Below are 12,840 nucleotides of genomic sequence, written 5' to 3'. Positions count from 1 at the left end.
TGGTCACCTTCTCAAAGAACTCAATAAGGTTTGTGAGGCACGACCTACCCTTCACAAAACCGTGCTGACTATCCCTAATCAAATTATTCCTTTCTAGGTGATTATAAATCCTATCTCTTATAATCCTTTCCAATACTTTGCCCACAACAGAAGTAAGGCTCACCGGTCTATAATTACCAGGATTGTCCCTACTCCCTTTCTTGAACAAGGGGACAACATTTGCTATCCTCCAGTCTTCTGGCACTGTTCCTGTAGACAATGACGACACAAAGATCAAAGCCAAAGGCTCTGCAATCTCCTCTCTAGCCTCCCAGAGAACCCTAGAGGGTCCTAGAGGGTCACCTGGCTTGAGGGACCAGTTGGGACTGAGAGTGGGTAATCACCCCAGCGGGTGGAATCCCTTCTTGGGCAGAGGACATTCTGAAGACATGTAGAAGACATGTAAGGACTGGGGCAGCTGGTGGGCTGCTCCAAGGCAGCTGGGAGGTTGTCGGCCTCTGTACAATTTTTCCCTATTAATCATCGAATCCCTCCAGTACAGAAGGAGGCCATTTGGCCCATCAATTTGGCCCATCAAATCTGTACCGTGATGAGGAGGAATTTCTTCAGACTCATCTCCAAGATGAAGAGGAATTTCTTCAGCCAGAGGGTGGTGAATCTTTGAAATTCATTGCCACAGAAGGCTGTGGAGGCCAGGTTATTGAGTGTATTTAAGACAGAGACAGATAGGTTCTTGATTGGTAAGGAAATCAAAGGTTACAAGGAAAAGGCGGGAGAATGGGGTTGAGAAACTTATCAGACACGATTGAATAGTGGAGTAGGCTCGATGGGCCAAATGGTCCAAATCTGCTCCTATATCCTATGGTCTAATGTGACCAGAGCTACAACATTACATTATCACACCAATAACATGTAGTCCATTTGACTGCCCTAAATGAACATGCATTCAATTTAGACACAAACCTCCAAAGTACGAGCCATCCGACAGTTTCATTTCCTTGTTGCCCTTTGTGTGGACGCTAACCACCCCATGCTGGATAAAGTACATCTTTTTTCCTATTGTCCCCTCACGGATTATGTAATCTCCAGGCTGGAACACTTCAAACTTCAGTTTGGTCAGCATGGCTGTCACAAAGATTGGGTCCGCATTGGCAAAAAGTGGCATCGAGGCTACCAGCTTCCGGCAGTTGAAATTCACTATTTCCTGGGTTAAAAAATAAAGTGCAATGTGAGTCTTATTGACCCCAGCGTAAGAAGGGTGACAAAGATGAAGAGCTTGATGTGCCACAGGAATAACATGAATACACAGAGAATCATCCCATTAGCAAAAGATCTACCCCATGCTTGGTGTTCTATTTAATTGAGCTGCTGTTCCCTAAGGAAGCACTGGCCTACATGCCCGGCAGCCATCTTGATTAGCCTGTATGTTGCCTTGGAGATAGTCTATAGCAGTGAACAGGTTAGCAGCTAAAGGTTTACACACAAGCATTGCAACCCAACTATTTTGTTCAGCTGTCTATTCCATTTTATTTATATCCATCACATATATAAACTTAAACTAGGCAATGGAAGCTGTTTTTTGTGTGTCTTGAGTACATAGCACTATTTCCATTGAATCACACAGAATATGCAACCCTGTGGTTCTCAGTGCTTTTTCTGAGTTTGGCTGTTGCGCAAGTTGTGCGTGTAGAGGAGTTGATTTCCATTGACATTGGTTGGGTCTCCCATGGGAGACTCTTGGGAGGAAAGTTCTGCATCTCCCAGGGCATCAGGAAGTCAAGGTTCATGCTTTAGGCTCCACTCTGGTAGTCAAACAGCAATCAGGAACTTGCCATGTAGAAACCTGGTCGTGTCACACCAGTCATGGCATGGTGGCTTGGAATCAAAATGCATGTCACCACCCATAAACCAAATATTTGGTTCATATTGCTTAAGGATTTTGGAGTTTAAAAACTTGCCTGAATATTTTCACACCGAGCTCAAGTAGAATGATGAATAACAATAATAATATATATATTGTCATGCAAATAGCATAGCCACACTATCTTCTTTTCTCTCCATTGCAACTAAACCCACATAGTAGGGTCTACTGAGGTGACAGATCATGTGAATTCTTGACGTTGATTTTCCAAATGTGTTATTTTAAATTAATTCATCCATTATTCAGCCAGAGAGTTCACCAGAGAGTGGTGAATCTGTGGAACTCTGCCGCAGAAGGCTGTGGAGGCCAGGTCATTGAGTGTCTTTAAGACAGAGATAGATAGGTTCTTGATTAATAAGGGGATTAGGGGTTATGGGAAAAGGCAGGAGAATGGGGATGAGAAAAATATCAGCCATGATTGAATGGCGGAGTGGACTCGATGGGCCGAGTGGCCTAATTCTGCTCCTATGTCTTATGGTCTTATGGTCAAATGTATCTGATTTTCTGTGGAATTTTGCTCTAATACTGAAATATGAATAATTTTAGTTAAACAGAGAACATTGAAGACATGCACAGCAAATCAATAAATAGGTAGAGAAAAAATTAGGTTAACAGTGTGTGTTAACTTCTCTTCCTCTTTCCGATGTTAATCACCCATGTGCATTTCCACCATTTTATAGCTTCAAGGGATTACAAACTTTAATTTCTTGTTTGTTGTTAATACTTTTTAAAAAATAAGTGTTATTTTATTCCATCATAATTGTGTCTTATTATCTTAATCTAGCACCATTGGCAATGTTGGATTGGGAATCAAAGGATCCTGATCCGAATTTGACAAGTGACTCAGTATTATGTGGTTCCATGATTGATAAAAATAGGAACACGTTGTGGGAGGTTACAGAGAACAGGGGGCACCAGGGATTTTGTGCATGTCTTGTTAACTTGTCACAACCGCTATCTTAAAACACTCTTTACTGTCAGCAGTTGAAATGAATGGTAGCGCTGTCTCATGCTAGCATCCGGTCCTGATAAGGCAAGTTTCTTTCTCAACTTATTTGCAGATTGACCCCATAAGTGACTTACACAAGACTCAACCGAGCATCCTAACAGATTACAGTAACAAACTAGCCCTAAATTAAAATATGCGACTTACAAGTGCTTATAAACTTACTTCTCTAAGCGGTTCATTTAGCTCTCCCAGTATATTGTCCTCATCAAACATTTTCCCCTGGTAACGATGTTCGTAATAGTCATGAATCTTTTGCCGGAAATCAGCCGGTAGCTTGTGAAAAGACATGTACTGCTCCACTTGCTTGTACTGTACAGAAAGAAAGCCTGTCATTGGATACAGCATAGTTTCAGTCAAGAAGTAAATAGTGCTAATTGGAAATGTAAAGTTACTGAGCATGAAACACTCTTACTGGGGACAGGTATGTATCAAATCAGGAACAAATTTGACCTTATGAAAGAAATGATCCGCAGTCAGCAGATGTGTAATAAACAACTCACTTGCTAATACCTTGGAGAATATAAATCAAGGTCATAATTCAATATCAATGCCAAACCACAGCACTCTAATGCATATAATCGGTTATTGCAGATGGAATCGAAGGTAGAGAACACATTCATATTTAAGCATTTAGAATAATTCATCATAATTCACCTATAATGTGTTAAGTATTTGTTTCCTGGAATTCATTTTCCATGGTCCTGTCAATAATCGCAGTATTACATACTTTATGTTGGAAATTACCGCTGGGCCGCAGGCGTCAACATTTTGTCCATTGTTACATTTCTAATATGTATTGCACAACATTAAGACCTTAAGGCTTTGTAACATTAAGGCCCCTGTAATTTGCCACAGCATAATTCCAATTAAACTTGCGCACTGGTATTTTCTACCTCTGTTGGAGTATTTTTCAAAAGGTGGCAGATTATTACCAACAGGACAATCTCACAAAATAATGGGCAAAACGAGGGTAATTTGCCAAGTCCATAACCCAGTGAAGGATCTCGCCCACTAGGCATGCATCAATAATAAAGTATTTTCCAATAAGGGTCCCTAATGGAAAAGGCACCCCCGCCCCCCCCCCTCCCCTCTCTCCGCCCCCCATAAATTGGCTCAAAGCTTTATTCATAATGTGGACAAGCAAAATGTGCTGGCATTTTGAAAATGGACTGAATGAACATCTGAATAATCATAAAAGTCGGTTCCTGTAAAATGAAGGAGCTGTTTACTGAAATTTTGTATTCCGCACCAGGAATTAATTATTGGTAAGAATTTGGAATATTGGTATTGCTGGGGCTATATGCAAGATATCCATGGGAGGTATATATGAGAAATTATCTAATGTAGATTTTATTTATTAATTGTTTTGTTTCATCACTAATTATTTTTATTTATTACATTTTTAAAATAAGTTACTCAGGTATTTGAAAACTTTCGGTATTTGTTACATAAAATCAATAATGTACTTCAAGGTGAAAACACAGACACGATGATGCACAAAGCCCTTACCTCCGGTCACCATACATCACAGCTTGTTGTTAGTTATCCAGCAACCATGAAGAGCTCAGAATTAATTCTGGTTGATTTTTTTTTGGTTGTGTATGTGACACTAGCTATGTTTGACAATAATTGAATTGGTTTGATTTATTGTCACGTATTGGGATACAGTGAAAAGTATTATTTTGCACGCTACGCAGACAAAAACATACCATTCATAGAGTACATAAGGGAGAAGGAAAGGAGAGGGTGCAGAATATAGAGTTACAGTCGTAGCTAGGGTGCAGACAAAGATCAGCTTAATATATGGTAGGCCCATTCAAAAGTCTGATGGCAGCAGGGAAGAAGCTATTCTTGAGTCGGTTGGTATTTGACCTCAGATTTTTGTATCTTTTTCCCCGATTGAAGAAGGTGGAAGAGAGTATGTCTGGGGTGTGCGGGGTTCTTGATTAGGCTGGCTGCTTTCCCAAGGCAGCGGGAAGCGTAGATGGAGTCAATGGATGAGAGGCTGGTTTGCGTGATGGACTTGGCTAAATTTATCACGTCACTCCAACCATTATCCGCCTACGCTCAAACATTTTACTTCACAAGTCAGATCAACAGCAAGTGTTAAGGAACAGTTTAAGTTGTATTTTTATATTGTAATTTACACATTTTGTGCAATGCTTGGGCAGTAAAGAGGATAAAATATTAAAGCTGCCTGCTGGTAGGGCCACGTGGACAACTTATAGGTTTTAAATGAGTAAAGTTTGGAAACCTCTGGTTTAGAACCAGGGGACACAGATTAAATGTAAGAGATTTAGGACAGAGCAGGACAAACCTTCTTTACATAGAGGGTTTTGAATGACTGAGGCAGGGATCATGTTAATATTTTAAGAAAATGTCACATAGATGATCGAAGGACAAGGAATATGGAACAGAACGAACACTTGGGGTGGGATTTTCCAGCGGCGCTCACCTCAAGACCGGAAAATCCCACCCAAGGTCAATGGGCCTTTGCATGATCCGCTTCCCCGTCCACTACAATTCCCGTGGTGGGCGGGACGGGAAAATTCCACTCTTGGAGTTTGGACTATTTCTCCCGAGGAGCATTAACAGCATCATTGGACCAAACAGTCTGCGTGTGTGTTTTAATTACTGTGCCATGCAATTGTTGCTACCCATTTAGCTGCAATTATGATTAGCCAACTAATAATTACAGAATCCAGCAATTGAGTTGAACACTAAGATTTGTATTATTCAATCTTAACCATCTGTTATTATCATAGTACGTTAAAAATGTAACCCCTCATGTTCATCCCTACTCATCTATATCCCACTGTTAAGTCAGAGTGGATTTGTTTTTCAATTGCTGTCCAAGATATGAGGGAATGAGAAGAATCCATCTTAGTGACCGAAGAATTGTCCGGCTGTTCATGATGATGGGAACTTCTGGTCCTACTGATGGCGTACCCTCACCACATGGTTCCTGGCGGCGAGATGCACATTCAACACTAAACCCCATTGACAACGGCAGGACCAGAAGATCCCATCGGCGTGAATGGGCCATCTCCGCGAAACATGTGGCAGGTTGCGTGGAAAATCCCACCCATCCAGTTGCATACAAATTTCCCAATCGTTACCAGGGTGGCCCAGTGGCACAATGGTTAGCACTGCTGTCTCAGTGTCAGGAACCCAGGTTCGATTCCCAGCTTGGGTCACTGTCTGTGCGGAGTTTGCACGTTCTCCCTGTGTCTGCGTGAGTTTCCTCTCACAGTCCAAAAGATGTACAGGTTAGGTGGATTGACCATGCAAAATTGCCCCTTATTGTCCCAAGATATATAGGTTAGTGGAGTGAATACATGGGGTTACAGGGCAAGCCTGGGTGCGAGTCGGTGCAGACTCGATGGGCCGAATGGCCTCCTTTTACACTGTAGGGATTCTATGATTATTGCCTAACCCTCCCAGTTCTATCAGTTCCCCACATAGCCCTACCAGCAGGCAACCTTAATGTTTTATCCCCTTTAATATTCAAGCATTGCACAAAATGTGCAAATTATAATACACAAACATAACTTAAACAATTGCTTAACACTTGTTATTGATCTGATTTGTGAGGTAGAATGTTCGAGCAATGGTGGGAGTTACATGTGATAAACATTGACAAACATAGCCACTGTGTGACATATACAACCATTCAAAAATCCCTTTTTTTCAACTGGGATTTAATTACCGACCAACATAAATATCTGACCTTGCATATAGAAATTAAATGGATTTTGAGTTTATATATATATTAAATATATATATTATATATATATATATATAGAGAGAGAGAGAGAGAGAGACATTATAGTACTCATTACTCAAGAAAAGCCTATAAATTAGAGATTATCTCCATTCTTTCACATTTATTCAACATTGCAATGAAGTTAAAATTCCAATTATAAGAAAAAGAGCAAGGCTTTTCCCCCTCTATAATTAATAGTTGCCATTTAATCGTAGGAACAGTCAGCTTTCCAAACCTATGATTTTGTTAGCCTGTTGTTAATTGTAAGGGAAGGAGAGTTCTTTGTGAAGGAGATATTTATTTCAGAGATTGTCACCCATAACTGTGAATAGGACTGAGCTGGCAAGTCTTGTATTCAAGCCCCATTCCAGGGCTCGAACACAGGTTTTAGGTTAGCACTACAGCACAGAGTTGAGACCAAAAGAGAAAATGTTGAAAAATCTCAGCAGGTCTGGCAGCATCTGTAAGGAGAGCAAGAGAGCTGACGTTTCAAGTCCAGATGACCCTTTGTCAAAGCTGAAAGGCACAGAAAGTGGAAGATAATTATACTGTGGGGTGAGAGAATGGAAGATGAGTCATAGCCACAAAAACAAGGGGAAAGCTGCTAATGGAGTCCATTGAGAGAATAGAAGGTGTGAATGACCAAACACCGGAGAAGCTGAAATCAGAGGGTAAGCTGTGACAGATGAAGATGTGGGGGGAGGGGGGAAATGGGTAACATTGAGAAAAAGGGGGAAAAGAGAAACAAAAGGGCACAAAAAGTAAGAAAAGGGATAAAATAGGGGGAAAGAGTGGGAGGAGGAAAAGAAAAATAAAGATGATAAAGAAATTAAAGTTAAAAATTAAATCAAATGAAAACAACGGGGTCGAGGTGACGTAGAGCTAATCATTGAAGTTGTTGAATTTGATGTTGAGACCGGAAGGTTGTAAAGTGCCCAGCCGGAAGATGAAGCGCTGTTCCTCCAGTTTGCGTTGAGCTTCTCTGGAACATTGCAGCAAGCCAAGGACAGACGTGTGGGCATGGGAGCAGGATTGTGTGTTAAAATAGCAAGCAACGGGCAGCTCAGGATCCTGATTGCACACAGATTTTAGCAGAGAGCTGAGGCTGGAGTTGCCATCTTGTACAGGAGGCTTTAAGAAGAGTTCCCATCTTGTCTCTTGAGTGGGTGTAAAATAGTCAAGGAATTATTCAAAGAAAGCAGGGGAATTCTCCTGGTGTCTTGATCTTGGTCAACTGGGGCCGTGGATGGCAAGGTAACACAGTGGTTAGCATAGCTGCCTCACAGTTCGAGAGACCCAAGTTCAATTCCGGGCTTGAGTGATTGTGTGGAGTTTGCACGTTCTCCTCGTGTCTGCGTGGGTTTCCTCCGGGTGCCCCAGTTTCGTCCCACATTCCAAAGATGTGTGGGTTAGGTGGGTTGGCCTTGCTAGATTGCCCCTTAGTGTCCCAGGATGTGTAGGTTAGATGAATTAGCCATAGGAAATGTGTGGGGTTACGGGGATAGGGTGGGGAGAGGGCCTGAAATGTTCCTCTGTCAACAAGTTGCTGCAGACTGGCCTCTTCTGCACTGTAGGGATTCTCTATCCTAACCTGGCCATTTATTTCATTTGTTCTGGTGGGGCCATGTTATGTGCTAATTGGCTGCCTTGCGTTCCACATTACAACAATGGCTACACGTCAAGAGTACTTCATTGGCTGTAAAGCACTCTGGGACATCCTAAGATCATGAAACGCATTATAAAAATGCAGCTTCTCTCTTTCTTTATGGTGACAAGAACATGAATCTTCTCTGGTAATGTCAGGCATCACTAATTTTCTGTCTTGTCCTTTGGTCCCTGGTAACATTGGCTGTTACCATCCATTTGAATCTTTCTTCATTTTGTATGGAGTCTGGGTCCCAGTTACTGGCGCTATAGATCTATAGATGGGGATAATGAAACCCTTCAGCTGAAAGCAATTTTACACAAGAATGGAGAATGGAGTGAGCACCGGCCCACAGCAACCCACAATGTTGCTGTCATTCCAGAAAGTGTAGGTTCAGTTAGGGCATTTTCAGATGGCAGAGTTTCCTTTCCTACCATCCAAGAAATTGGCAGCGAACACATTGCCACCAATACTCGCTGTCCTGCATGCCAATGAGTGTTAATTGGCTGGAGGTAGGAATTCCATCCCTCATTTGGGAGGAAGTCCTGTCTCAGAGGGCTAATGGCTAATCTCATCTCATCCCAACAGCACCACAAGCTGCAGGGGCCAGGACTGGGACTGCAAGCAATTCCAAGAGGCTAAGAGGGTGGCATGATGGCACAGTGGTTAGCTCCGCTGCTTCATAGCACCAAGGACCAGGGTTCAATTCCGGCCTCTGGTGACTGCCTGTGTGGAATTTGCATGTTCTCCCCATGTCTGCGTGGGTTTCCTCCGGGTGCTCCGGTTTCCTCCCACACTCCAAAGATGTGCGGATTAGGTTGATTGCCCTTGTTAGATTGCCACTTAGTGTCAGGGGTAAATTTGGGGGTTATGGGGATAGGGCCTGGGTGGGATTGTTGTTGATGTAGGCTCGATGGGCAAAATGGCCTCCTTTTGCACTGTAGGGGTTCGATGTCTTGAGGAGTGTACATATTACAGAGAAGGTGGTGCTAAAAGTCTTAAAGTGCACCCAGGTAGATAAATCCCCGGGACCTGATGAAGTGTATCCCAGGACATTGTGGGAGGCTAGGGAGGAAATTGCGGGTCCCCTAGCCGAGATATTTGAATCATCGATAGTCACGGGTGAGGTGCCTGAAGATTGGAGAGAGTGGCAAATGTCGTGCCTTTGTTTAAAAAGGGCTGCAGGGAAAAGCCCGGGAACCACAGGCCAGTGAGCCTCACATCTGTAATGAGTAAATTGTTGGAAGGTATTTTGAGAGACAGGATCTACAGGCATTTAGAGACGCAAGTACTGATTAGGGACAGTCAGCCTGGCTTTGTGAGTGGAAAATCATGTCTCACGAATTTGATTGAGCTTTTTGAAGGGATAACCAAGAAGGTAGATGAGGGCAGCGCAGTTGATGTTGTCTACATGGACTTTAGCAAGGCCTTTGACAAGGTACCGCGTGGTAGGTTGTTGCATAAGGTTAAATCTCACGGGATCCAGGGTGAGGTATCTAAATGGATACAAAATTGGCTTCTTGACAGAAGCCAGAGGGTGGTTGTAGAGAGTTGTTTTTCAAACTGGAGGCCTGTGACCAGCGGTGTGCCTCAGGGATCAGTGCTGGGTCCACTGTTATTTGTCATTTATATTAATGATTTGGATGAGAATATAGTTAGGTTAGGTTAGGTTGATTGGCCATGCTAAATTGCCCCTTAGTGTCCTGAGATGCGTAGGTTAGAGGGGTTAGCGGGTAAATGTGCAGGGATATTGGGGTAGGGCCTGGGTGCGATTGTGGTCGGTGCAGAATCAATGGGCCAGATGGCCTCTTTCTGCACTGTAGGATTTCTATGATTCTATGATAGGAGGCATGATTAGTAAGTTTGCAGATGGCACGAAGATTGGTGGCATAGTGGACAGTGAAGAAAGTTATCTCCAATTGCAACGGGATCTTGATCAATTGGGCCAGTGGACTAACAAATGGCAGATGGAGTTTAATTTAGACAAATGCGAGGTAATGCATTTTGGTAGATTGAACCAGGGCAGGACTTACTCAATTAATGGTAGGGCGTTGGGAAGAGTTACAGAACAAAGAGATCTAGGGTACATGTTCATAGCTCTTTGAAAGTGGAGTCATAGGTGGACAGAGTGGTGAAGAAGGCATTCGGCATGCTTGGTTTCTTCGGTTAGAACATTGAATACAGGAGTTGGAATGTCTTATTGAAGTTTTACAAGACATTGGTAAGGCCACATTTGGAATACTGTGTGCAATTCTGGTCACCCTATTATAGAAAGGATATTATTAAACTAGAGAGTGCAGAAAAGATTTACTGGGATGCTACCGGGACTTGATGGATTGAGTTGAGAGGGGCTGAATAGACTGGACTTTTCTCTCTGGAGCGTAGGAAGCTCAGGGGTGACCTTATAGAGGTCTATAAAATAATGAGGGGCATAGATCAGCTAGATAGTCAATAGCTTTTCCCAAAGATAGGGGAGTCTAAAACTAGAGGGCATAGGTTTAAGGTGAGAGGGGAGAGATACAAAAGTGTTCAGAGGGGCAATGTTTTCACACAGAGGGTGGTGAGTGTCTGGAACAAGCTGTAGTAGAGGCGGATACAATTTTGTCTTTTAAAAAGCATTTAGATAGTTACATGGGTACGATGGATATAGAGGGACAGGGGCCAAATGCGGGCAATTGGGATTAACTTAGGGGTTTTTTAAAAAAAAGGTGGCATGAGCAAGTTGGGCCGAAGGGCCTGTTTCCATGCTGTGAACCTCTCTGACTCTATGATTCTACTCCCTGAAGTCCAGGACCAGGTAGGTTTTGGGGGTCTCAGAGTGGGGAGGGGAGTTGAGGTTTGTTGGGGTGTGGGTGGAGTGGAGTAGGGATGATGGTGGAGATGGCATTGAGGGCAGTGCAGTGGAGAGCAAGCACCCACAGTGACCAGATCCTTTCGGAAGGACACCCAATGTTGACAGGAAGCCGTTGATAGGGAGATGTGCACCCCTCCCCCGCAAAACCTCAACCCATCTTCCCATCCGAGGCCTGAGCAGTGTCATCCTTCAGGCTTCCCAACAGCCTCTGAACTCCTCCTGCCAACTTGAAAATAGAGGCTGGATGAGACCTGGCCCACAGGTGGTCATTAATTTAAGGGTCTCAATTGGGGCAAGAGTGGTGGGGGGGTGGGGCTGCGGCCTAGGCCTCATCCGAGCCTCAGTAAAGTTTCAGAGCGGTCAAGACGGGCGAGAACCCAGTGGGGATGGCCATCTTAGGAATTTTACAGCCTTGCCGGCAGGGGGATATAAAATTCTGCCCCAGATAAGAATATTCTTCTACCGTGTTAAGGTCACTGAATTATTGTTTTGTTGCTCATGCTCCTATCTGTGCTTCAGCAGGTACCAGTGCAGCTAGAACTTGAGCAAATTACTCATTTTTTCCACAGTAGTGCATCACAGACACACTAATGGTTCTCAAGATACATTCAATCAAGACTCCATTCCTTGTGCCAAAGGAGAAAATAACACAAATCAACAGACGCTTCTCTCAGTAAATGCCTCATGTTTTGATTTTGAAAAGAGTAGGAAGGATACACAGCTGGCTCCTTGGAGATATGGTGCAGCCATGACAACAGTAGGCCGGTGGATAATCTCCTTGGTACAACTGGTTAGATGCTGATCTTTTTACCTCTGGGACCTGGCTGCTCACACGAATGTCTGCTCTGTCTGCTGGATGTAATGAATGGTCTTGTGTCTGAATTCAATACCTTGTGAGTATGGGCTGACACAACAACACTCCCTAATTTGGCAGTAATTAACAGCCTCACTCAGATCTAACAGGATGTCTGGTGTGGCAATGAAAAACATGTCACAATTATCGCAGAGAATCCACAGAGAGAATCCTTACAGCACAGAAGGAGGCCATTTGGCCCATTGAGCCTGCACTGACAACAATCCCACTCAGGCCCGATCCCCTTAACCCCATATATTTACCCTGCTAGTCCCCCTGACACCAAGGGGTAATGTAGCATGGCCAATCCACCTAACCTGCACATGCTTGGACTGTGGGAGGAAACGGGAGCACCCGGAGGAAACCCACGCAGACACGGGGAGAATGTGCAAACTCCACACAGACACTGACCTGAAGCCAGAATTGAACCCTGGTCCCTGGTGCTGTGAGGCAGCAGTGCTAACCACTGTAACCACTGTGCCACCGTGCCGTCGTACCATTGTGCCACCGTGTTGCCTTAGCAGTGCCACCACGCTGCCTTATGCTTTGTCTCAGGTTAGAGCCTATTCTTATAGAGATGGACTGACAAGGTGGCACAGTGGTAAGCACTGCTGTCTCATAGCTCCAGGGGTCCGGGTTCAATTCCGGCCTTGGGTGATTGTCTGTGTGGAGTTTGTACACTCTCCCCGTGTCTGCGTGGGTTTCCTCCTGGTGCTCCAGTTTCTTCCTATGGTCCACATGTGCACAGGTTAGGTGGATTGGCCATGCTAAGTTGTCCCTTAGTGCCCCAAG

The 12,840-nt window shown here is 43.8% G+C and overlaps 1 protein-coding gene across 1 annotated transcript in view; it reads right to left on the bottom strand.

The window, feature by feature from the left end:
* The window catches only part of hcn2b (hyperpolarization activated cyclic nucleotide-gated potassium channel 2b), a 135,868-nt gene that overhangs the window by 17,929 nt on the left and 105,099 nt on the right, over positions 1–12,840 (bottom strand). Inside the window, exons 5-6 of the mRNA XM_078198764.1 lie at positions 3,093–3,239; positions 964–1,204 (exon numbers count right to left, since the gene is read on the bottom strand). Of these exons, the coding sequence (XP_078054890.1) occupies positions 964–1,204; positions 3,093–3,239 (388 nt within the window). The remainder of the gene's footprint in view (positions 1–963; positions 1,205–3,092; positions 3,240–12,840) is intronic.

The sequence above is a fragment of the Mustelus asterias genome, chromosome 26 (assembly GCF_964213995.1).
Source record: "Mustelus asterias chromosome 26, sMusAst1.hap1.1, whole genome shotgun sequence".
NCBI lineage: Eukaryota > Metazoa > Chordata > Chondrichthyes > Carcharhiniformes > Triakidae > Mustelus > Mustelus asterias.
This window is presented reverse-complemented; position numbering and strand designations above follow the sequence as displayed.